The sequence below is a fragment of the Armigeres subalbatus genome, chromosome 1 (assembly GCF_024139115.2).
Source record: "Armigeres subalbatus isolate Guangzhou_Male chromosome 1, GZ_Asu_2, whole genome shotgun sequence".
Classification (NCBI taxonomy): domain Eukaryota; kingdom Metazoa; phylum Arthropoda; class Insecta; order Diptera; family Culicidae; genus Armigeres; species Armigeres subalbatus.
The window spans coordinates 300,461,148-300,488,374 of record NC_085139.1 but is presented as its reverse complement, the minus strand read 5'-3'; the positions used below and the strand labels follow the sequence as shown (position 1 = coordinate 300,488,374).

Genomic DNA, 27,227 nt, shown 5'->3' with positions numbered 1-27,227 from the left:
TTGGCGAGGAATGTGGGATAAATTGGAAAGGATTAGTTTTAGGTCAGGATTATCCATTGGAGTTGCTGGGCGAGGATTTGCGTGGAAAATTAAGGATTTGTAGTGAGGAATGGAATCGATCTCGGTTAAATGCCGATTAATTGCTAAACTTTTAGGTTTGAGCGCCGGAACTTGCAAGCCTAAGCCAACGTGCTCCTTATTTCGGGCCAGTTGCATTATGGGAACTCGGGCGACTATTCCTCTCCATAAGAAAGTTCCCATCGACGACGTGATTTTGGCCGTATGTACGCCGAAAGGAGGCAGCATCGAAGAAAGGTACCACAATTTTGACGTGCCGAACGTGTTCAGCGTGATCACCTTCTGATGCAGTGTGAGCTTACGTAAAGATTGCAGCCACATTTGCCGTGCAAACATTCCCACCATCGCATTCCAGTTCAGCGTTGTCATCAGCCGTATAGAGTTTGCGAAGGAAATACCCAGAATTTTGACTACATGGGTAGTTTGTAGCCACTGGGTGTCAAACATATTCCCTTCGCAAAACCCCACATTCACCGAGACAGTTTTGCGCAAATTTAATTGCGCGCCGGCGGCAAGACCAAAACGACGAAAGACTTCCCTTATCGCCTCGATCTGCCACAGTGATGTTACGATCACGCTTATAGGCAACCAGCAAATCCTCCCCACACACTTGCTCGAGCCGGCACACCAGAGGATGAAGGTAGATGACGAAAAGGTGCATGGACAACGGGTCCCCTTGCCGCACAGAGCGAGCAATCTCGAACGAACGAGAGAGGCGCCCATTGATGAGTATCCGGGATGTAGACCTACTGGCAATGCGTGCGAGAAGAGCGATGAGCTCCTCGTTGAAGCCGAGCGACCGCATGGTGTCGAAAAGGAATGAATGGCGCACTCGATCGAAGGCGTTCTCCAGATCGAAGCTGATGAGCTTACCGGCGCGACGGTGATCAGAGATGCCAGATTTGAAGACATGTCTTCAATTTGAAGACATTTGAATCTCTGTGAAGACATTTATTTCGTAAAGACATTTTGAAGACTTTTCAAAATATTTGAAGACTTATCTACTTATATGAAGATACCTTGAGACAATCAATAAGCCAGCGAGTGGAAAATACAATTTTATTTTCTACTTTTAAATTCTGCGACTTCTATATGTAAATTATACAAAAGTTTTAAAAGTCCTTGTCTCGGGCCTAGAATCTCAAACATAAAAATACCTTCACACTAGCGGGCTGATAACTGCAACGCATTTTAGACCTCATACGCACTTAACTTTGAGTTGTGCGCTGTTTAAAAAAATCCCGATTGCAGAATTTGTTTGAATTTATCTTGGCCGCGGCGGCGTTTTTGACGTGTATGTAAAAAGGTATTTCGATTATTTCATCGGTGTTCGGATTTGAACCAAATTTCTCGAAGCAGCCCGGATTTTGCGGCAGCTCAAACTAGAATTTATATTTAATTAGCAACTCACAGTTTTATCTTTAGTGTCTACTTACAATAATTGGTCTTATTGTACTCTTGCACACCACACCTTTCTACTCGATCCTGGTTTCTTTTTGTATCGGATACTTTCCCTGCGTACAAATAACAATCTTTAATTCAGTGTCAATTTCTTTTCAGGTCACTTTCTATAACTTACAAGCCGCAATTAATTATGATTTCTTTTCTTTTCAGTTACGATATAAGGCGATCACCGAGATGAACAGTTGGACTATTTGAAAGGAATTTGAAAGCACTTATTAATAAATAATCCATTTTCCTGAATAGTATAATTTGTACAATTACTTACTGCAAATATTCCACAATCCTAAGCACAAGATAGTTTACTGGCACTTATAATTCACGGTGGTAGGTCATTTGGCATAAAGTCGTTTGGCATAATGCCGTTTGGCATAAAGGCCGTTTGGCATAATGTCGTTTGGCATAACGGCCGTTTGGCATAATGGCCGTTTGGCATAATGGTCATTTGGCATAATAGTTGTGTAATCATCATTTTCGAATCCTACGCATAATATTTCAATTATTTATAATGATTGTCACTTTAACATTACAAAAAAAATGTTTTAAATTGATTTTTTCGAATTCAAGTTCAAATTCTGTATACTTTTGTAATAAAATCTGCCTATTTCACTTGAAATTTTTTTACCTCTGGGTCAGCAGCAAGACCGTCGTTGATTAAAATAAACTACAAAATATGGAGAGTCAAAAAGCAAAATTGTAAGTGCTCAAGAGCAAAAACAACTTTACACAAAAAAAGGCAATAAAAACCAAATGAAGTTATTTTTGCATGACATATATTCATCTTTTTTAAAGCATTTTTTGTCGTTCATAAGTCTAAAAAGTTCCCCCAGATCTGCTTTAACTGAACATCTCCGGGTCCGAGGAAAACAACCAAAGCCTATTAGGGAAGTGTTGGCGGGCCTTGATCTCGAATGCATGTCCCTCGTCCACCAATTTGTGAAAGTTGCTGATGTAAGATTGCGATCTTAGTCTACACACCCCCTTCTCTGTCGTACCCTATATCGAATGTCTTCCTCTTTTTGTCCATTTCAATGTCTGTCGTTAGCCCCTTTCGTATGTCTTCCTCTCATTGTTGTCTCCCAAAAAAATGTTACAGATGTGAAACATCGCCAAGAATGTCAACTATGTGAACATCAGCATCGTAATTTCTTAAGCACCCTAAATTTCCTTCCTTTCCTACTATATTATTGTATTCCCTAACCTCGACCAAACCGCGAGTCTTTCGGTTCCCCAAAACTAACATTATGTATAAGATTTAAGAAATGAATTGTTAAACTTGATTTCGGCTCCGTAACGCTTCACGGCAATTGAGCCTCCAAAATAAACGAAAGATTTAAAAAAAAGTCTAAAAAGTATATGCTTCTTTTTTCAAATAATGCATTTTTCAGGCATAACACAAGGGAGAATATGTATGGTTTCTATTCACAATGTATGCAATATTCAGTTCTAGGAAAGGGAAGATATAACTTGCCTTCTTCCAAAGGATACATTTTTTTGGCGAAGGCAAGGGAAGATTTTATTCATTTGTTTAATAAGGGCATTTGCTCGGTTTACGGCAAAGAAGGATATAATCCCTTCTTTCAAAGGATGCATCTTCCCGACAGTTACATCAGAGAAGATATGGTTCCATTTTTCAAAGGATACATTTGCCCGGCAGATGGCGAAATACGATATGCTTCCTTCGTCCAAATCAGGCATTTGCTCGGTTTGATGCGAGGGAAGATATGATCCCTTCTTTCAGAGGATGGCAGAAGGTCCAGTAGAAGGCAAAAGATGATTTGGTTCCTTATTTGAATTTAAGCATTTACTCGGTTAGAGGCAAGGGAAGATGAGATTCTTTCATTCAGAGGATGCATTTGCTCGGCAAAAGGTAAAAGATGACATAGTTCCTTTATTCAATTCATGCGTTTGCTCGGTTTAAGGCAAAGGAATATATGATTCCTTCATTCAGAAAATGCATTCGCCCGGCAGAAGTCAAGAGAGGAAATGGTGGCTCCACCCCTGTACCCCGAATGCCATTACCCGAAGGCCACTACCCCGAATGGGACAGTACCCCGAAAGCCATTACCCCGAATGGGACACTACTCCGACTCCCGAGATCCGTTACCCCGAAAGTCCAGTAGCCCGAATACATTTCGAATCTGTAGTTTTCTACTATTACTATTTTAACACCCACAGATACCGATGAATCGTAAAATGGCGCATTCGCCCGGTATATAAGCGATAACACCTTCTTTAAATGAATGCGTTGGCCCGGTTTAAGGCAAACAGAGTTGATAATGCCTTCTTTAGATGAAGCCGAATAGAAGAGATAGCACATCCTTTAAATGATCGCGTTTGCAAGGTATAACGAAGCTATGCCTGTTCCTTGCCATGGGAGGAACAAGCATATTCGACAAACAGAAGAGATTTTCTCATTCTAGGGTCTTGTCGTCATGCCCTTCTTGTCACAGTAAGGTTAATCGCCGGCAAATTTCAGAAGCAACTTTTTCTACCCCTGTATTCTGTTTAAATACATGTTCGCGAGCCGTCTCAAGCCCAGTCGACGTGGGCTGAAATTTCCTCCGGCTACCTGCATTGAGCATGGGAACGTGCTTCGAAATTCTCACCTCAACTTTAACAGTCTTCAAAGGTAGCACATGATATGTAGGGAGTTTTTGGAGTAGTCCTGCTATTGAATAAGTCGTACAACAAGTTACATGAGTTATAAATAAATTTCTATTGTTTAATTTTTTTTCACTGAGATAAACTGTAAACTTGAAATCAGGACTACTGGGGATACTTGCTCATTCGGGGTAGTGTCCCACTCGGGGTGATGGTATTCGGGCTAGGCACTCATTCGGGGTCATGGTGTTCGTGGTAGTGGATATATTGGTAGTGTCATATAGTCGAAATGGTTCCTTCTTCCAATTTGCTTGGTTTAAGACACGGTTCGTTCGGTTCAATGCAAGGGGAGATATCATTCGTTTGTTCGGTTCAATGCAAGGGGAGATATCTTCCTTAGAAACCGTTTGCTCATAAAAGGGAGAAATGGTCAAGTTTTCTGGCTTGCCCTTACATGAAAATAATTCAATGTCAATTTAATTTAATGCTGATCTATCTTGCTGGTAGGTGCGTCAACATTTCCGTTTTGACAGGAAGCATATTTATTCCTAATTTGTCACGCCGTACAATTCCGTTCCCAATTATCTTGTAATGCCCATATGAAGGAAACTACGTAACTGAATGGCTCAACAAATCTTACTTATCCATTACACAGCTCAAATAACAATTATGCCAAACGACCATTATGCCAAACGGCCGTTATGCCAAACGGCCATTATGCCAAACGGCCATTATGCCAAACGACTTTATGCCAAACGACATTATGCCAAACGGCATTATGCCAAATGACTTTATGCCAAACGGGGTGCAATCATACTTCACAGTATAAGATTTTATAAATTCAACGCATCTAATTCAATCCTAATGGCAGATTTGTTTACATTTCTTCATCTTTTCTTCTATCAATTCATTCTTTATCCTCCTTTCTAAGCAGACGATGTAAATCGGCAACGAAACTCAGGCAGGGTTGTTCCGTTTGTATGTAGCAGTGTTGGTGGACACGGTGGGTACGATAGCGGTGTTAACAATCGGAAAGCAAAAATTGATTGAATTCTTCTATGACTTGATTTAATCTATTCAACCGTTGAGCTAGAACCTGAATTTTACCTCAATTCCTTTTGAATTCCTTTGATCTTTTCGGCATTTCCATTTGACTTTCCTCTAAATATTCGTCTTTGAATTTTCCGTGAATTTTTAAAAGAATTTTCTGTGAAAATTCCAAAGAATTCTTCGTGTAAAATAAGGAGAATTTCCCATGAAAATTATGAGGAATTTCTTGTCTAAACTCAAGAGAATTAAAATTGGAAATTCAGCTCAAAATTCATATCTAATAATTTCCGTAAAAAGATATAAAGGGAATCCTCTAAAATTTAAATTGAAAATTCTCCTTAATTTCCACAAGTTTTTCCCACAATAAATCCCTTTTAATTTTCACAAGAAAATGGTCTCAACTAATTTTAATAGAATTTTTTACGAATTTCGACAAGAAATTGAATTTGTTCTGGTGTTAAATGATTATTTCTCATTATTTCCATAGTAAACATTATTTCCAATTCTACGTGAAAATCTTCCTAAAAAAATTCAGAGAAATTCCACAAAAAATAAGGGATTTTTATTAAAGATTAGGTAGCAAAATCAGAGGAAACTTGTTACACACTTTCGTTGAATTCTTCCTTGAATTCCTTTGGTAATTCTTCTAGAAATATTTTTGACCATTCTTCCAGTAGTTTCTCTAAGAATTCCTCTAAGAATTTCTTCAAACATACGTTCTGGTATTCTTTCCGAAATTCATCCAGGAGATTTTCCGGAAGTTTCAGCGATTTTTTCGAAAAATCCTCCAGGAATTCATTTGGAAGATACTCCAGAAGTTCCTCCAGAACTCCTTCGGTAGTTCCTTCACGAATTCCTCCACTAGTTCTTCCAGGAATTCTTTTAAAAGTTTCCCCGGGATTTCTGCGGAAGCTATTCCAGGGATCCCTCCGGATGTTTCTCCTCTGGAAGATCCTTCAAGGTTGCCGAATTACTCTCCAAGAATACCTCCATAAGTATACTTCTATTTCCTCCAGGATTTCTTTTGGAATTTTCTGCAGCAATACCTCACGAAGCTTCTCCAACTACCTCCAAGAATTTCTCCAGAAGTTTCTTCTGGAATTCCACCGGAAATTGCTTCAATATCCTTCAGAATTTCATCAGGAAAATCCTTCAGATATTCTTCCAGAAATCCCTCCGGAATTCATCCTGCAGGTTCTACAGATTCCTTCTTCCAAGTATTCCTCCGGAAGTTCCTTCAGAACTTTCTCCAGAAGTTCCTTCAGTAAATCCTTTGGATGTTCCAAGAGGAATTCCTAAGGAAATTTTTTCAGGAGACTTTCAGAAATAATAAGAAACTCCATCCAGAAGTTATAAGGAGCTCCATCGGGAATACATCCGGAAGTTGATCTAGATATTTATCCGGACGTTCCTTTAGAAAATTCTCTGGATGTTTTTCAAGTATTCCACAGTAAATTTTGAATTCCAACAGGGTATTCTTTAAAAAGAAATTTTTAAGAGTTCCACATGAAAATTCAGTTTAAAAATCCGACTCAATACAAAATCCAGGGAAAACTCGTTTTAAAAAAAAGGAATTTAAAAAAATATTCTCTTGAATTCTAACAATTTGAAAGTTATAAAAATAAACATTATTCAACATCAGTAATACAAGTAGATTATTGAATTTACACACCTATTAGGGTCTCCAGTAGCCTTGCGAGAGGATTGCCAATCCAGAAATAGTGAGCTCGATTCTCGGTCCGGTCTAGAATATTATCGGGTTGGAAACATTCTCGACACCCTGGGCATAGTGTATCCATTGTACTTGCCACACAAGATACATACTCATGCAATGGCAGGCATATAGAAAAGCTTTCAATTAATAACTGAGGAAATGCTAATTTAATACTAATAGTTGAAAAGCAGGCCAAGTTTCATTTGGAATATAGAGCCATTGAAGAAGAAGAAGAAGACTATTGGATTTTGAAATTTTTCGCTGGTAATCATAATCTTAATATTGAAGACATTTGAAGACATTTTTAAACGACTGTGAAGACATTGGAAAATATCATCTGGCATCCCTGACGGTGATGACGGAGATTGGTGATCCGATCTTTCAGAGCGAGAGTGGCTTGGAAGATGTTGTGCTCTGAGTTCGAACATTTCTGTCCGTCGCTCAAAACACGGTGGGCTTGCATTACGCACTCTAGTCGGATTTTCAATATACGGGAGAGAAGTTTATAATCGTTTCGCTGTTAAGCAGCGAAAGGCCGGTACGCTCGGGCAGAGTTGTCTCCGCCATTCTTTTTCAACAGTACGATGATACCTTCGACGAGAGCATGCATGGGGAAGATTTCCGGTGAGTGCTTCATTTAGAAGCAAGTTCAACTCACGGTAGATGACGTTGAACATGTGGAGGTAAAACTCTCGTGGGATCCCGTCGGCTCCTGGTGATCGTTTTGCTGCGCTTATTTTGATAGCAGATAATCAGCAGATTCTGCCGTCGTGATCTCTTCTGTGCATCTCCCGTTCAGTGGGTCGTCCGGTGGGATAACGCGTTCGCAAACAAACCCGTCCTCGTTGTTATCTGCTGCTTCTTCCGAGTAGAGGCCGGAAAAAAAAGCAAACAGATTTGCTTCTATTGCTTGTGGCTCAATTGCAATCTCGTTCTCTGCCGTTTGTAGCTGCGAGATGGTTGTTTTTTCTGTCGTCTTTCCCTCAGCTGGAAAATTGACGTAGGCTCTCTGGCCAGGTACGTTTCATTTATGCGCATAAACGCGTGGAAAAAGTTTCGTTGTAGCGCCAGCATTTCACCTTTTAAGCGGTTTATGGTGGTCAACATTTCAGGGTGTTGGTAATATTCGTCGTACGCTAGCCGTGTGAAATCGTGAAATTCCTCGAAAGCGGCTCGAGATTTCCACTTGAAAAACGATTTAGTTTTGGGCTTAGAGTACGACAGCCACAATTCCATCCACGACCACGTACTTCCTGCGCCGCTGAGTCCAATATTGCCACTCATAATGGAACTCGGCTACGTTTTCTTCGGTTAGAAGATGCGGTCGAAGAGCCCAGAAGCCGCGCCCGGGCTCATGTCCCAGTGGGGGGAGACAGAGTCGTACTGTCAGCGCTTTGTGATCTGTGAAACAACAAACGTGCGTGTAGGCGGACTAGCGGACTGCAGCTTGTTTCGTAGGCCGACGCTCACGTACATACGGTCAAGTCGAGATTGCGCGTTCCGATTGACGTACGTGAACCCAGGATCAAGCGGACAAAGCTTTTCCCACGCATCATGCAGCTGCAGCTGCTGTACGGCTGTTTTGAGAGACGGGCTTGTATTCGGGCTGGACGAGTCGCAAGCTCGCAGCACACAGTTGAAATCACCAGCGAGGATGATTTTCTCAGTGGGGTGGCGAAGGCCAGAGTGCCATTGAAGAATTCTTCTCTAGCAGCGCGCTGTGCAGTGCCGGAGGGAGCGTAAATGTTGCAAACTGTCGTGTCGTGCACTCTCAACGTGATCAGCCGGCTGTCGAGGCTTTTCTCGACGTGAGTGTATAACCCCCTAGGCTATGCTCAGTGGAAAAGGGGATCTCTAGGGTCGGAAGAAGGGGAATCGACACAACAAACTCAACGTCACTCGATGATCCACCTCTATTGGGAACTCACTTTAAGGTGCAACTTCTTATGATTGAACCACTCAAAGGCCACACGGCGAACAAAATTCTAATGTGACCGTTAGAGAGTGAGGCATGGTGACCCCTTTCTGGGTCCGGGATAAAACGGGACAAACCAGACTAATAGTGAAACTTTCAATACACTGAAATTGTACTAAAACGATCGAATTCATGCACATACGTATAATTACAAACTTTACATTTTTCTAATTTTGGCCATTTCTTACTAGCTATGTGACGTCACAGTTTCTACTTGCGGTTGTTAGGTCTAGGTTTTGGTGGTACGTGATGGTGGTAGCAGACGATGGTGACGGTTTCGGGCCAGCGGTCCGGAATTCGAGGTCGGACGGTAGGACACTATCTGAGCGCCTGCGACGAAACGGATGACACAGCGTTTTGTTGTGAGAACCCCAGGGTGCTCGCGATTACTCAGGACCCTTCCCGAGGCTGGCGAATTATTGCGGGGGCAGACCGGCTTGGCCTCGATATTGCCGCTGGACTTGCTATCCACTCCGCACTTCTGATCCGAGCTCAAGATGGCGACCTCGTATCGTTATTTTTCCGTCCCTTTCTCGCCTTTCGTCCCTGCGCTATTATAATGTGCTGTCCGTTGTTTGCCCGACCGCGATGGCGTCGCAGACAATAGCTGGAAATATAAAAGAAAAAGGTCCTGTCTTGGACCTACCCGCCATATTAGATTTAGACCACGTTTTTTTCGTAGAACACAAGCGCACTTAAAACGACTAGTATCTCTTCGAATTCATACGACATATTGAAAATTTACCTTTTTCTATTCGATCTTCAGTGTACTTAGTTACACGCCACGGGGGGAACTAGCATTGAAACACCACCCTAGCTTTAAGATACAATAGGTTTTAGATTTCTTTTTGGTATCTATCGTTTTTTTTTACACTACTAACCACTTGTATATAATAGTTAGATCACTACTAATACTATTTATAGCGTAATTAGCTATTTAATGCCACTAGACCTAAGAAAGAACAATACAGATATATTAAAAAAATCACTATAAGTCTGAAAACGCACTTTTTGCGAACTTTGATTTTACTCACGTCGCGCACTTACTGCTCTCTAGCACGTTCCGAGCAGAATTAATTTCACCGTGCTAGCATGCCGAGTACGACCTTAATACATTCTCATAAGAATCCGACCAAACCCGAGTTTGACGAATTTTCTATACGTGCTACGTGAGTTCTACCGCCCCTTGTCCGGCCCTGGATGTTGCACGGAATCTTGGCTGAGTTTTTTGCCACGGTTTTTCTAACCGCTGTCAGCAAATCTACTGAAACGAGAGTGAGTGTGTCGTGGAAATAGGGAGAGGCAGTGGGAGAATGGGAGATCTCTCATTTCTTCCCATAAGCATTGCCCAAAGTCGCATCAAGTACTTCAGAAAATTATTTGTGACCGAGTCACACACCTTAATTATGTAGCCGACAGTTACAAGTGACCTGGATGTGCTCCTTCCCTGCAACAGCGGTCCCTCTCCTCGTGTGATCTACATTAGCAAAAACGACAAAGCCAGGCAAGGAAAGCTGTTCGTTCTCGACTTCTTGCAGACACACGATATCGAGGCTTTGGCTACTGATGAAGGTTCGGAGCGCGTGGAGTTTCGTGGGGTTCGTGATAGTTCCGATGTTGATGGATCCGAGGTTGTACGACGTGAGAGCCATTTATGGAAGAGAATCTACGCCCTGCTCGTCGTCACCGTCGTCGCATCGTTGCTTTTTGCCGGGTGGACGTCCTCGGCTTCGCCCGCTTCTTGTGGATGTTGACGAGTCATCCGTTTCGTTGCCGGTGGTTCGGCTCTGCGATCGAGTCACAGGCTTTTTAAACAAGTCGGCCAAGACTGCTTCGGCGCTGTACGTTTGTGTGCGCAGTGATGACGATGATGAACTGCACGCGCTTTGCATGTTCAACAACGGGCTTGGGGACGTCGTTCTAACGATGCTCGGTGGCTGGCTGGCTGGTACAATTAATGAGCCAGACGGTTCGGTCTGACTCGCTGGCTTCGGCAGCTCGGGAAAGGCCTCCAGCGATGCTGGTGGTGGAGCGATAGTACACTCTCCGACCGGTTTGACGACCGAAGGTTTTGTGCCGCTTGTCTTCTTCGGTTGTGATCGTGGCACAGCTTGTTTCGTCACGTTGGCGTAGCTCTTCTGGACCAGCAGTTTCTTGTTCTGCACACAAGATATGCCAGTGTGGGCTTGTTCTTTGCAGTGTTTGCATGAAGAAATCTGCCCCTTGTAGACGATGTACGCCTGCTGACCATCGATCGTGACCCACGAATCAATGTTTCGCTGAATCAGCATACGGACCGACCATATGCCGAGCGGAATCCCACCAAACTCAAAACCATCACCCCACGTCAGCTCGCGTAGCGAGATCACTTCGCCGAACGCACTGAGGAAACCGACGATCTTCTCTTCGGGAACGTTTTCCGGCAAGTCGTGCACTTTCACTTCCACACTTCCATCTTTCATGGTTATATGGAGCTTGTGCTTCTTCCCCGCAATATCCACTTCATGCTTTTCGTCGTGTTCGTCCACGATTTTTTGTGCGAGCGTCAGGTCTTTAACCTTGACGAACGCACATTGTTCACCGCGGTGGCACTGGAATCTCACAACATCTTCTTTCTTCAGCCCTAAAACAGTGTGGCAGAAGCCATGCACCTTCTCGAAAGACGGCTTCACTGGGAAGCGCGAGTAATCTATTCGAAAAGTATTTTCTCGCCTCATCGCGGATCACTAAAGCGCGACGCGGCACGAACGGATGAAAAATAAACCACAGGATTTAATCGCTTGACTTTCGGAGAGCGCAATCAAAAATACGTCTGCTCGTCTCAGAAGCTGAGCGGTAACTGGCATTAGCAAGAATATGTAATAGAAGCATAGTATTTATAAACCGTTTTCTGCAGCAAGATTCAGGTTTGTCTGTCAGCAGAGTAGGGTAAGGACTGTAAACAAGAGAAAGCTAGAATCTTCAAACTGGAGAATTTTGTTAATAAAATGTGTGATGACCACAATTACTGGCTTGGACAAGGAAATTCTTTTGTGATTGAAATCGACTAAACATACTGAGAAAATGTATAAAATCTTTAATTCAACATATCACCTTCATAAGACCTACTTAACCCTAATAGCTTATTCACAAAAATCACTTTCGTTAGCTATCTCAGAAGCCATTTCACTTACAAGCTAACCATCAGCATCACGCGCTCGAATCATCCGAAGTGCTTTGCGTACACGCCGTTCCGTTGCTGTTGTTGGTGGCCACACCTTTTTGCACAGCCGTATGCTGATGATGGCTTCCAATGGTTGCCCGACCGCTGACCGGACGTGCCCTCCTCAGTAGTATCTTCTCGATTCCGTGGATCGGCGATTCGAAAACCAAACACAACCCCAGCGCCGACAGGAAAGTAAGAATCACGTGGGACAGAGTGACAGCCGTCTACGGAAGAAAGGAATGGTTAGAAGTGTTAAAATAAACGTCACTGTTTTTTTCTACTTACCATATTTATGACACCACCGTACATGGGGACACGCTGCGAAGCACTGAAGTACAGCTCAACGAGTCCATTCGTCAGATAGGCACAGTAAGTCAACCGACTGATCGGAACCAGCGGCCGCGACGAGAGGAATTTCTTCAGTGGTCCTGCGTGTCCGGTTACGCAAGCTAGCACTAGCCATCCGTTGGAGAGACTCCAACCGAGTCGATGAAGCGCTGCGTAGACGGCATTGTACAGATAGTTCTCCGTTCCGGTGGAGTTGTAGAACGCAGTAATGCCCATCATTGACGACGTTCCTACTACAGTTGAGATTGTCCAGATTAAAAACAGTTTCTGCTTGCCGATTGTTATGCTGGGGAAGAATAACTATGAAGTTGAAATACATGTAAAATTCAAAGCCAGAAGGCCCATACTTTTTCTCTTGCATAATATGCACCAGATATCCGACGACCAGTCCGAAAATGTAGGCCGTCGCACGCATGTGAGTCTTGACATAGACGTTGGCGAAGTACGAGTTCGATTGCAAGTCAGTCACCTCACTGAAATTGTTTAAGCCATTGTGAGAATTTTATATTTTTTTTTCTTAACAAATCGTAACTTACTCCGCGTAGATCATCAACGAGGGATCCAGTTCTCCGTAATATGTTACTAAAAAGGGAATTACTACGGACAGCGCCGCAACCGTCGCAAGTAGAGTAACTCCCACCCGCCTGCCGTACCGCCAAAGAGGATACAGCAGCAGTGGTGCCAGCACGAACAGTTGCGTATCGGCCGCCAGGTACCACGATTGGAACATGCAAATACTATCGGTTCCGAGGTAGTTGTTAATGTAGAGAGCATTGCGCCACCAGCTGTCGCGGCAGCGAGCTTGTTCCAGGAGCATCCTTTTGTCCCACAGAGGACCACTACCCAAACGAGGAAGCCACGTAGCGTACAGAGCAATGATGGCCCCATATGCGGGGGTTAGTCGAATGTAGCGGAAGATGTACAGCAATCCGAAGTTGATCTTGCCATTGCGTTTGTCCAGCTCGATGAGAAGAAGGCGAGTGAACAGGAAACCACTCAACAGCAGGAAGGTGTCCACGAGAAGGGGCGAGTTGAGTAGAAAAGTATTGCGCATGTACTTGGCTTGCTGTGAAAAGAAATTAAAAATGCTTGATTATTTAAGAAAGCAAACTAAAATTTCAAAGAAGAATAAGAAAATTTCCATAAAAAATAGGAAATTGCTAATAAAGAAATCATGGTTTGAACAATAATGATGCAAAATTTTCATGCACCATTAAGAATTTTTCACAAAACAAAAATTAATTTACTATGTTCTGAAAACTCAGATGTGAATTTGTACATTATGTCGAAGATTTTGATTTGAAAAATGTAGGGTAAAGTGCCCTATAGTGGACCCCCAACCAATAGTGGACCCTCCAGCCATTTTTGCATTATTACTGCACAATGCCAACATTTTGCTATGAAATTCTATCGGGAGAACCTACCTTACAGTCCTATGATTTGATTACATGCATTGGAAATGCTATGGAAAGTAAAATTAGATGATTTTTTACAATTCTATAAAAACTAAACACGAGAGTGTCCACTATAGGAATATTTTGGGGGGTCCATAATAGGGAAGAAGAACGTCCCGAAACGGGACATGAAAATCAAATGAAGTGTCGACTATAGGGAAGCAATTTCCTATTATGGACCCCCAGGGGGTCTACTATAGGGCGAATTCAGTTAGACTTTAAAATGTTAATTTTAACGAATAACGTCGTGTATTTGGGTGTTTTATGTATGTATCGTGAAGAGGGGATGCAGAGCTTGTTGTTAGATATCAAGCAGAGTTAATATGTTGAAATTTTTTAAGCCTTATGACAGGAAGAGCAAAATTCCGCTACTAGGGGGTCCACTATTGGGCATTTTACCCTATTGGAGGTAACCACTTTCCCTTCGATGGGACTCGAACCCTCGACCCTCAGTACGTTAGACTGCTGCATTAACCAATTAAGCTACGAAGGACGTCCGTCGACCTTTGCAACTTAGCGGCTACTGAATGAGCCCGAGATTAATTAGCACTTTTAAAAACAAAAATTGCAATTATCCACGGAAAAATATACAAAATTTCCATAAATAGATCAATATGAGCAATGAACAATTACAAAATTTTCCTCAAAATAATCAATATTGAACAATTAAAAAAACAAAAAAGTTTTATTTTAAAATACAAAATAGCAATACAAGTGATAAATGGAAAAATTATATGAAAATGCTAATTAATACCATCTTAAAAATTTAGACGTACATGTTCATGATAGAATTAGAGGTGAAAATATAGATTTGATAGTTCCGTTAGGATATGGCAGGCAAGAAGAATGTTTTATAGATGTCGATTTGAAAGAGAACGGAGGGCAATATTTTAATTCTATCATGGGCAGCAGGGACTATGTCTAAGGGCTTGACGATCCCTCCCCAGGCGTGGGGTTTGAAAGTGGACTCTGTTAAACTTCTATAAAAAGCTGCATGTCCACAAGTAGGCCCCACCAAAGCGACCGTGTGTCGCTCAAAGCGCACAAGCTCAAGTCCTGATGTTAGGTGGGACGCTAAACAGACCTGGCACGACGGCCCTCCGACGAGACAGGAGGTTTGCACAGGCCTAATAAGCCGCCTTTAAAAACAACCATTACGAATCATTCATATATCATATAGAACAGGCCTGCCCAACCTTTTCAAGCCACGGGCCAATTCTTAGAATTCATACTTGCTTCCGGGCCAGAAAATATTCGGTTCATAACTTTTAAAATATTTTCAAAATAATCTTATTTTTTCTCATTTTCTAGAAAAACTAAACACGATTTTATTGCGTTCAAAAAATCTTTTTAATTATTTTGTTTTCGTTGTTGCATTTGATGCAACGTTGCAGATTTGCATGAAGTGTTTGTAGAAATGTACCAGATTCCAGAAACCCACTGTGCCAAAGTGCTTTATGTTCAAGTCTTTGAGATGTTTGGCGATATCTGCTGGAAATGGCAAGTAACTCATATATTCCGGATCGTTCAGTGGTTTTCCTTAATCTTGTAGAAAAATTGACATTTTCTTTCCGAAAAGAACATAATCTCTCAAGCATGGTACCACGGCTTAGACACTGAAATTCGCAAGGTTGGGTTCCCTAACGTTTATAGAGCTGATTGTCTTATTAACGAGCGTCCATGCTTGAGGAATATTGATCGTTTTTGAATATCGATTTTTTTTGATGAATATGCAATGGCAGGGAAATATCGCCATACATATGTGATTGTTTATGCTTGCTTAGAATTGTCACGACACCATTGTTCTTTTCTGTCATTACTGTTGTTCCATCAATCGTAAGGTCACTTAAGTTTTCGAAGGAGAAAAAAAGTTTCTTCACACAGGTCTTAACAGCCGTCAGGTTTTTCCCGTTAGTTATTCCCTGCATTGGGATCAAAACTGCGAATCTCTCTGTCATTCGAGAATGACCATCAATTCCTCTTATGAAGACAGCCACCTTCGCCACGTTTTTCACGTCAGTATTTTCATCGTTTGTGAGAGAGTAGAATAGCGGCTTTTTCACGTAAGGTACACCGGGGCAAGTTGAAATGCGGGGTAAGTTGAAACGGCAGCTGTAATTTAGATAGGAAATGCCCGAATGCTCTGATTATTTTTTTCAACAAACTACTCCCCTAATCGCACCTTCTGACTGCCATTCCCGGAAGATTGCAGCTTTCAAAGCCAATTCCTGCCATTGTTTATTTTTCGCCCTTTGCAAAATCCAAACCAACTATTTGACGTGCCAATGAAACAGGTCTCAAAACGATGTTTGGAAGAGTTTTTTCATCAAATTTTCACGGTAGGTAATCATTATGTGTAATCATTCAATGTTGAATAAGCATAATGATTATGAAAAATCGACGAAAGATCCGTTTGAATTTTTGTATTTTGGTTGTTTGATATTGCTCCGCATGTTCAACTCATCGGGGCAAATAGAAATGCGTGGTGCGGGGCAAGTTGAAACAACAATTCAAAACGTCACCCACGCAATTAAAAGTAATATTTTTTTCCAAACTTCAACATGGTCCATAAATACATATATTCGAAAAACATAAATTTATAAAAACATGCAAACTTCTGAAAATAAATGAAAAAATTTTTCGCCCATTCCGTCACGAATGCAACCCTCCTACAATCTCCACTATAATGAAAAGAGGTCATGTTTGAACTGAAGTTTTGAGATTCTTAATCTACTGAGCACTGACTCTCAGAAAAATAAAACATAGAGTGTGTAAACATTTCGTTAACTCCACTGGCTGGTTAATTAATGTGCATTTATAAGAAGCCACAGTAGGATTAATCATGTGCAGAATATACAAGTGATCCAAAATGAGCCATCCTGAATAGTAATCCGAGTGGTCACCAGTAGGGGGAAATCAATTTGATAAATTTTCAGCGTAGCGCGTTCTCCAGAATTTGATCTCCGAAAATACGCTTTTGACCTTGTTGTACACTGCCCATTCATGTCATTTTCTCCGACTTGAGTAATTTGCCGTAGAATTTTTCAAACTTGTTTTACATGGAGAAATGAAAAAAGACTACTAAATTAAAAAAAAATGCTATTTTTAAAAAAAAATTGGCATAATATTCTTATTCTATATATATTGCTGTGGGACAATTAAAAGAACCATACTTAAGTTTATTTTTTGTGGAAGAGAGTATCAAAATCTGGAATGTCATTTTTATGTGAGCAAATATCAAGATGAGACAACAAAAGTGGGATTTGTTTTCAAATTTTTAGAACAAAGCCTACTATTTTATCAGTTTTTCTTAAACAGGAGACAATCTTAAGGTCACTCCTGACAGAATCCAAGTTTAAAGGTGCTCGCGTTTTTGGAGGCACACCACTCGATACGAAAGCAACGCACAACGGTGGCACAACTGTCATTTTTATTTTTTCACGCGACGCAGCAAAGCTGAATCAACAAAAATGGCAGTTGTCCGCCGCCTCCGTATCTAGTGGTGTGCCCCCGAAAACGCGAGCACTTTGAAACTTGGATTCTGTCAGGAGTGACCTTAAGCTAATTTCTGAAAGAAAATCAAAATCGCCACAAACTTACATGGGACTCTTAAGTGAAACCTGGCAGTATTATAGTCACCTTTACAACCGCGTGATTCATTGAGTACATACATTTTGTTATTAATATGGCAGAATTAGCTTATGTCTGTATACAACGCAGTGTTTCAACTTGCCCCGATACGCGGGGCAAGTTGAAACGATGCATATAAAAACATAATTCAAATATACAAAATATTTATAGAAAAGTTTGGTAAGGTGGCTTATTTTTGCCTTTCTCGTATACTAAGTATACGGTAAAGGCTATATGATCGCTCCAAAAACAAACTTTTTATAGAAGGCCCGGAGACCCATAGTGTTATATACCAATCGACTCAGTTCGACGAATTGAGGTAATGTCTGTGTGTGTGTGTGTGTGTGTGTGTGTGTGTGTGTGTGTGTGTGTGTGTGTGTGTGTGTGTGTGTGTGTGTGTGTGTGTGTGTGTGTGTGTGTGTGTGTGTGTGTGTGTGTATGTGTGCGCAAAACTACTCAAAAAATGTCACTCATTTTTCGGGCACTTATCCTCAACCGATTTGCTCGCAACAAAATGCATTCGACGCAGAATCCTGTCCCATTGTTTCCTATTTGAAATTGGCCAGATCGGACTATGGGATCGAGAGTTATGGCCAAAATATAAATTCATACGAAAAAATCGCGTAAAAAATGTCACTCATTTCTCGGGCACCGATTTCAACCGATTTGCTCGCAACAAGTTGCATTCGACGCAAAATCCTGTCCCATTATTCCCTATTTGGAATTGGCCAGATCGGACTATGGGATCAAAAGTAATGGCCAAAATACAAATTTATACGTAAAAATCGCGTAAAAAATGTCACTCATTTTTCGGGCACTTATCCTCAACCGATTTGCTCGCAACAAGTTGCATTCGACGCAGAATCCTGTCCCATTAATTCCTATTTGAAATTGGCCAGATCGAACTATGGGATCGAAAGTTATGGCCAAAATACAAATTCATACGAAAAAATCGCGTAAAAAATGTCACTCATTTTTCGGGTACTTAAACTCAACCGATTTGCTCGCAACAAGTTGCATTCGACGCAAAATCCTGTTCCATTGTTTTCTATTTCAAATTGGCCAGATCGAACTATGGGATCGAAAGTTATGGCCAAAATACAAATTCATACGAAAAATCGCGTAAAAAATGTCACTCATTTTTCGGGCACATATCCTTAACCGATTTGCTCACAACAAGTTGCATTTGACGTAGAACCCTGTCCCGTTGTTTCCTATTGAAAATTGGCCATATCGGACTATGGGATCGAAAATTATACCACTTTTTGCCTTTCTCGTATACTAAGTATACGGTAAAGGCTATATGATCGCTCCAAAAACAAACTTTTTATAGAAGGCCCGGAGACCCATAGTGTGATATACCAATCGACTCAGTTCGACGAATTGAGGTGATGTCTCTGTGTGTGTGTGTGTGTGTGTGTGTGTGTGTGTGTGTGTGTGTGTGTGTGTGTGTGTGTGTGTGTGTGTGTGTGTGTGTGTGTGTGTGTGTGTGTGTGTGTGTGTGTGTGTTTTTTTTTCCTAAACAATGGAGGGGGAATCTGCTCAACAGACATCCTGGGTTGACCAGGAAGTGCGGGGTTAGGGATCACCGAGGGAGGCAGGACTACATTCCCGACCCGCTAAACCGTTTCCATTGCCGCCAAACCCATAGTCCCTTCGGTACAACCAGAAAGTAATGCTTCAAAGGGGGGCCAGTGCACAACGCACCCTCGAGGTTAGCTGCGTGTCCTTGCAGCACCGAACATCGTAACTCGCTTTTCTAGAAGAACACCATGGTATCGTGCCAGCGCGTTGCCGGCTTTCCAGGTGGCCTTACCATGCCCTATGTCCTCGGAAGGTGGGAAGGGTCGACTTCGCGCCTGCTTCCCTCTGCACGACTGGTATCAAGAATGATGATGCCACGTGCACCCCAAATTGACCTTTCTGCGATAGGGCCTATTCGCCAGCACACAGAGGGACTTGCCGACACGGTGCCTACGCCTGCCCCAGCCTTGACGAGGACCCCTTTCCGTCCTCGGGCTCGGAACCCGCCCGGTTGACGGACGCCGCGAAAGCGACGATACCATGTTGTTTTTCACGCGGCCACTTGTTCGATAAAAGGATCGAGTTCGACCACAGGGCACCGGTATGACCCATGAAGCCGACTCCGAACCCTTGGACCACCTCTTATTTGCGCCTGAACTAGCCATCCCTCGAGTCCACGCGCCACCTTCTGTGTAGCTCCGAGACGATTTGGACGATAGCCGATAAAACGGCGTTCCAGCCAACTTCATCTTTACACATCCTCCGAACTAGGTTGTCCGGGGTAGTGTCCAGACCACATGTGGCAAGCATGTGGTCACGCATTGTGCGAAAACGCGGGCACACGAACAACACGTGTTCCGCCGTTTCCTCTAAACCTACGCACACCGGACACTCGGGCGAGGCCGAGTGTCCGAACCGGTGTAGGTACTGTCTGAAGCAACCATGGCCTGTAAGGACCTGTGTCAAGTGGAAAGTGATTTCCATGGCGCCTCTTGACCCACGTACCTATCTCCGGTATCAACCTATGTCCATCTACCCTTAGTGGAACTGTCCCACGCACGCTGCCATTTGACCATTGAGGCCAACCTGATAGTCCTACGGATGCCTCTCGTGCCGCGCATTTCGAAGCACTCTATGTCTTCACCGATAACTATGTCGATAGGCATCATACCGGTGATGACGCAAAGTGCATCGTGCGACACGGTACGGTACGCGCTCGCAACTCTTAGGCACATGAGCCTATACGTACTTTCTAACTTCGTTCTGTAGCAGTTAATACGCAGGGCCGTGCCCTGTTGGCCCCCATACCTCAGTATGGACAGAGCAACGCTAGCCAGAAGCTTGCGCTTGCTGGCATAAACCGCAGAGCTATTGGACATCATCCGGGACAATGCCGCTATAGCTGTGGAGGCACGCTTGCAGGCGTAATTGACGTGGCTACCAAAGGTGAGCTTATCGTCGATCATTAGCCCCAAGAGTTTGATGGAGCGTTCAGAGGTGACCGTGCAGTTGCCTGCCCTTATCACCGCTTGTTGCTCCGACTTTCGGTTGTTAACAACAACCACCTCAGTCTTGTGGTGAGCCAGTTCTAACTTCCTGGAACTCATCCACTCCTCCACAATTGCGATCGAGTGGGCTGCAGTCAATTCCACCTTTTCGATCGATTCGCCGTAGACCTCCAGCGTAATATCGTCAGCAAAGCCGACGATTGCCACGCCCACCGGGAACTTCAACCTCAAGACACCGTCGTACATGACGTTCCATAACACCGGACCCAGTATGGAACCTTGCGGAACCCCTAAGGTTATGTCAACGCACTTCCGACCCGCCTCCGTGTCGTATACCAGTACTCGATTCTGGAAGTAGCTTCCGAGAATCTTGTAAAGGTACTAGGGAATTCCAAGACGCAGGAGCGCATCTGCAATAGCTGCCCAACTGGCACTATTGAAAGCATTCCTCACGTCGAGAGTCACTACTGTTCAATAACGAACTTCCCTCCTCTTACGCTGGATAGCTATCTCCGCGGATTTGGTAACCGACAAGATAGCGTCTACGGTCGACTTACCCTTTCGGAAGCCAAACTGATTACTCGATAGACCATCTGCACCCTCCGTGCGTATCAACAACCTGTTGAGGATGATCTTCTCGAGCACCTTCCTCACCGTATCAAGCAGGCATATTGGTCTATATGCCGACGGATCCCCGGTGGTTTTCCCGCTTTTGGCAATAGGACCAAGCTCTGCCTTTTCCATGCTTCAGGGAAGACTCCCTCGTCCAGGCATCTCTGCATAACAGATCTGAACATCTCGGGAGCCTCGGCAATGGCCGCTTTGATGGCCAGGTTCGGAATACCATCCGGTCCTGGCGCCTTACCTACACTAAGGGACTGTGCAATCCCCGCAAGTTCCGCCACCGTTACTCTTCCCTCGTCGGCCACCCTGGCTCGTGGCAGCTCCACAAAGGGAGGCCAGGGACTTGGGTCGTGACGTGGGAAGAGCCCCGCGATGATCCTCTCCAGCATCTCTGGAGACCGCTCTGTAGGGGCCATCGCCCCACGTGTCTTGGCCATTACGACCCTATAGGCGTCACCCCATGGATTCGCGTTGGCACTTTGACACAGGCTTTTTTGCTTGATCTAATCTCAGTCTTCAGAGCGGCTCTAGCAGCCACGAACGCCACCCGTCGTTCAACACGCTCCTCTTCTGTGCGTGCTCGCTGCATCCGCCTCCTTGCCCGTAGGCAGGCGCGGCGCAGGTTCGCAATTGCTTGAGTCCACCAGTAAGCCGGTGGTTTCCCATTCCTAGGGTGGACTTTCCTAGGCATGGTGGCATCGCATGCACGCGAGAGTACTGTTACCAGCTGCTCGCCACTCAGAACGAGAGTATTGTGCTCGCGGCGGAGCGCTTCCTTAAACACCTCGTCGTCGAAGTATGATGTCTTCCACATACGAGGACTAGGCCTCGCCCCTTCTTCCGTCCGCTGAATGCTGGTCGTATAGTCGATACTGTAGCGAACCGCCAGGTGGTCGCTGTGAGTGTAGCCATCATCTACCCTCCAGTTCGAACTACTCGTTTGGCCAGGGCTCCAGAACGTAACGTCGATAATCGACTCGGCGCCGTTCCAGCTGTAGGTACTTTTGGTACCGACATTAGCCAAGTCCAGATCAAGCTGGAACAGATCAAACAGTTGGGAGGGATCGTGCAGCATTGTGCCTTATGTCCCTCTAATCCGCAGCGTCGACAGAGCTTGCTTCTGTCAGGGCCTTTGCAGTCCCATTGCTTGTGCCCCGGTTCCAGGCACTTGAAGCAAATTTCGGGTTGCTCGTATATGCCCACAGGGCATACCGACCACCCCACCTTGACGCTCCCTAACTTGACTACCTTGAGGCGTCAGCTGCAGATAGCCGAACCAATGCTACCTGTGTCCCTGCCGGACCTTTCCGTAGCCTAACGGCTGCGGTGGACGCCTCCACTTCACACTGTCGCCGCAGTGCCGTAACGAGCTCTTCGACTTCGGTGATCTCGTCCAGGTCTTTAACCCTTAGATTCACCTCCGTCGTGAGTGCCCTCACCTTGACCGTCTCGCCTAGGACTTCCTCCGCCAACTTCTTGTAGGCGGCGCCCTTTTGCGAGACGCCCCGCTTTAGCTCGAGGATCATCTCGCCCGTCCGGGTACGTCTTATTCGACGTACGTCGGCGCCGAGTTCACCGAGCTTGACGTCACTCCTCATCGCATTCAAGACGTCCGAGTACTTAGCCTCGTCCGTTTTGATGACTAGGGCATCGCCCCTGGAGCGATTGGCGCCTACCCTAGACTTTCTGCTACCCTCATTCGCCTGGGCCTTCATTTTGGCCCTTGACGTCTTCGGTTTCCTCTTATTCTTGACCAGGGTCCAGGAGGCGTCATCCCCCTCTATTTCCCTGGTCTGGGGCGGCTGAGCGCTCTCCGCCTGCCGTACCCCCTTACCACTGTCTTTCCTGGGTGGACGGACCTTTCCAGGTCCTTCCTCCCCGGTTTTGGAGGTACCTGGGCGGGGTTCGGCTTCCCAGCCCCACTACCCTTGTTCGGGGTAGTAACCCTCCGCGTTTTGGGGCGGCCCCAGGAGCTCATCCCTGGAGACTGTCTCCCCGTTTTTGTGTCTGCTCCGTTGGAGCAGCCACCTGACGTGCCCGCGAATACTTGAGCCTCGGTCTGGGCAGACTTTGGCACCACCGTCTTCGCTGGCACGTCCTCGGTCGATTCGACCTTGCCCAAATCCGCGAATTCTTGGGCCTCAGTCTGGGTAGACCTTGACTCCATGGATTTCACGGGTTCGCACTTGGCCGTCCCGACCGCCTTTTCCAGCTTGGCGTCCAACATCGACTTTCGAAATTTCTGCAAGCTCCTCTTGAGGTCCTTACTGATATTATGCTTCGATGACGCAAAGTCAAAGCTGTTCCAGTCAAAGCAAAGTCAAAGCTGTTCCGTCGCCACCTCGAAGGCCGAAAGCCCATCGCGTTTGCGGTTCATCGCCTCCACAAGCCATGGGCCGTCAATAACCTCTACCGGCGTTTTTTTAGCCGAGAGGAAGGTTAAGTGACCCACGCTGGCGCTGCGCACTGAGCTGCCGACTATTGCCTCTGGCCTCCTAGGCGGAGACCTGAACAACCCACCTCTTGCGAAGGGGTTGTCGCCTACACTACTACCACTAGTTGAAGAATTGCCTTGGTTTTCCATTTTGGTCCCACGAGTTGCTCGGGAAAAGAGGTCCACCACGCCAGAGCCCAGCATGACGCGGTAATGGACAATTACTGTGGAGGGTGCCCAGGTACCCCACAGGCTCCGTTAAAGGCCTAGCTTATTATTTCACCCCCATGGCCATGCATCCCCTCGGCACGGGTCGCTTGACGCCTTGGGATTAGGGGTTAGGGACAATGGTCCCGGTCTGACTCGCAGTGGCCATGGGGAGGGGTCGTCAAGCCCTTGGACAAAGTCCCTGCTGCCCTAATGTGTGTGTATTAGAGTGGGGCGCAGTTGTATGGAAAAACGCAAACTTCGTCCGATCAAGTGAGATCAAGGTTTTTCTGAATCGTTTTGGGACCCCAATCAACTGTGCAAAATATGAGCTTGATTGGTTGCAACCTCGCATGCCGCATCGCGTTTTAAATTTACATGGAAATTAGTATGGGAAAACGTACTTTTTTACATTTTTGCTCTTAGCGGCTTCAATTTATCATCAATCACGTGACTCAGTACGTTAGCATATAGTCTGGAAGATGCCGAAAGACTTTGCCGAAGAAGGTACGTAGCTAGAAGGTCTACAAGAAATGTTATTACGTTTCGAAAATTGATTGTTCAAACCATATGCAAGAAATCAATGTTTCTGCCAGCACTACCGGACAACCTATGGTTATCGAAGGGCAAAACTCATCTTCTTTCTTGTCGGATTTTTTTCTTTGTGAAATAATTCCGGATAGCTCCCATTAGCTCAATAGCCCTATAAGATCAATTATTTTAAAATAACACTCAGTTAAACTATTGGTCTACGTAGTACGGCAGTGCTGGCAGAATAAACGATTTTTTGCATATGGTTTGAACACTCAATCTTCGAAGCGTTATAACTTTTTTCGTGAACGTTCCAGCAACGTGCCTTCTTCAGCAAAGTTTTTCGGCATCCTTTGGGTTATACTTTAACGCAATGTGCCACTTGGTTTACGATGAACTGAAACCTCTAGTAGTAGAAATGCAAAAATATACATTCTCCCATACTAATTTCCATACAAACTTCAAACGCGATGCGGAAAGCGAGGAAGCAACCAATCGGTCCCAAATTCTGCACAGTTGTTCAGGACCCAGAATGGCTTCGAAAAACCATTGATTTGAAAAAATGACCATGTCGCCCCACTCTAGTGTGTATGTGTGTGTATGTGTGTGTGTATGTGTGTGTGTGTGTGTATGTGTGTGTGTATGTGTGTGTGTATGTGTGTGCGTATGTGTGTATGTGTGTGCGCAAAATAATCTCACTCATTTTTCAGGCACTTATCATTAATCTATGATGCTCGCAACAAGTTGCATTCGACGCGGAATCTTGTCCCATTGTTTTGTATTGAAAATTGGCCGAATCGGAGTTATGGCCAAAATATATTTTTTTACAACAAAAATTCTCACTCACTTTTTAGACACTTACTCTTAGCTGATTTACTCGCAACAAATTTTATTTGACGTAGAATCTTGCCCAATTGTTTCGTATTGAAAATTGGCCCAATCTGATTATGGGTTTCGAAGTTATGGCCAAAATTCATTTTTATTACATAATAAACACGTACAAAATTCTCACTCATTTTTCAGGCACTTATCTTTAACGGATTTTCTCGCAACAAGTTGCATTCAACGCGGAATCTTTGAAAATGGCGGAATCGGACTATGGGATTCGGAGTTATGGCCAAAATACATTTATCAAAATCTCACTCATTTTAGTCACATATGTACCCTCAGCCGATTTGCTCGCAAGAAGTTGCATTCGATGCAGAATCCGGTCCCATTGTTTCCTGTTGAAAATTGGCCGGATCGGACTATAGGCTCAGAAGTTATGGTCAAAATACTTTTTTTTTTCACCAAAAGTGCGTAGAAATTACTCACTCGAAAGAAACGAGAAAGGCACCATCACCGCTAGGTGGATTAATCTGGGTTTTTACATAAGAAACACGTACAAAATTCTCACTCATTTTTCAGGCACTTACCTTTAACGGATTTGCTCGCAACAAGTTGCATACGACGCAGAATCTTGTCCCATTGTTTCGTATTGAAAATTGGCGTAATCGGACTATGGGATTCGGAGTTATGGCCAAAATACATTTTTTCACAAAAAAAACTAACTCACAAATTGCATTCGACGCAGAATCCTGTCCCATTATTTCCTATTGAAAATTGGCTGGATCGGACTATGGGCTCAGAAGTTATGGCCAAAATACTTTTTTTCATACCAAAAGTGCGTAGAAATTACTCATTTAAAAAAAAAACGAGAAAGGCACCATCACCGCTAGGATTAATCTGTTTTGCCTTTCTCGTATACTAAGTATACGGTAAAGGCTATATGATCGCTCCAAAAACAAACTTTTTATAGAAGGCCCGGATACCCATAGTGTTATATACCAATCGACATCACGAATCGAGGTGATGTCTGTATGTGTGTGTGTGTGTGTATGTGTGTGTGTATGTGTGTGTATGTGTGTGTATGTGTGTGTATGTGTGTGTGTGTGCAAAACTACTCAAAAATGTCACTCATTTTTCGGGCACTTATCCTCAACCGATTTGCTTACAACAAGTTGCATTCGACGCAGAATCCTGTCCCATTGTTTCCTATTCGAAATTGGTCAGATCGGACTATGGGATCAGAAGTTATGGCCAAAATACAAATTCATACGAAAAAATCGCGTAAAAAATGTCACTCATTTTTCGGGCACTTATCCTCAGCCGATTTGCTCACAACAAGTTGCATTCGACGCAGAATCCTGTCCCATTGTTTCCTATTTGAAATTGGCCAGATCGAACTATGGGATCGAAAGCTATGGCCCAAAACAAATTCATACGAAAAAATCGCGTAAAAAATGTCACTCATTTTTCGGGCACTTATCCTCAACCGATTTGCTTGCAACAAGTTTCATTTGACGCAGAATCCTGCCCCATTGTTTCCTATTTGAAATTGGCCAGATCGAACTATGGGATCAGAAGTTATGGCCAAAATACAAATTCATACGAAAAAATCGCGTAAAAAATGTCACTCATTCTTCGGACACTTATTCTCAACCGATTTGCTTGCAACAAGTTGCATTTGACGCAGAATCCTGTCCCATTGTTTCCTATTTGAAATTAGCCAGATCGGACTATGGGATCGAGAGTTATGGCCAAAATACAAATTCATACGAAAAAATCGCGTAAAAAATGTCACTCATTTTTCGGGCACTTATCTTAAACCGATTTACTCGCAACAAGTTGCATTCGACGCAGAATCCTGTCCCATTGTTTCCTATTTGAAATTGGCCAGATCGAACCATGGGATCGAGAGTTATGGCCAAAATACAAAATCATCCGGAAAAATCACGTAAAAAATGTCACTAATTTTTCGGGCACTTATCCTCAACCGATTTGCTCGCAACAAGTTGTATTCGACGCAGAATCCTGTCCCGTTGTTCCCTATTTGATTTG

The 27,227-nt window shown here is 43.9% G+C and overlaps 1 protein-coding gene across 2 annotated transcripts in view; it reads right to left on the bottom strand.

Annotated features, from left to right (window-relative positions):
* Positions 1–11,942: 11,942 nt before the first annotated feature.
* The window catches only part of LOC134207810 (nose resistant to fluoxetine protein 6-like), a 77,306-nt gene continuing 62,021 nt past the window's right edge, over positions 11,943–27,227 (bottom strand). For both annotated transcript variants that reach the window (XM_062683744.1, XM_062683745.1), the window contains exons 3-6: positions 12,972–13,501; positions 12,783–12,908; positions 12,373–12,721; positions 11,943–12,311 (exon numbers count right to left, since the gene is read on the bottom strand). In XM_062683744.1, the coding sequence (XP_062539728.1) occupies positions 12,072–12,311; positions 12,373–12,721; positions 12,783–12,908; positions 12,972–13,501 (1,245 nt within the window). In that variant the 3' untranslated portion in view covers positions 11,943–12,071. The remainder of the gene's footprint in view (positions 12,312–12,372; positions 12,722–12,782; positions 12,909–12,971; positions 13,502–27,227) is intronic.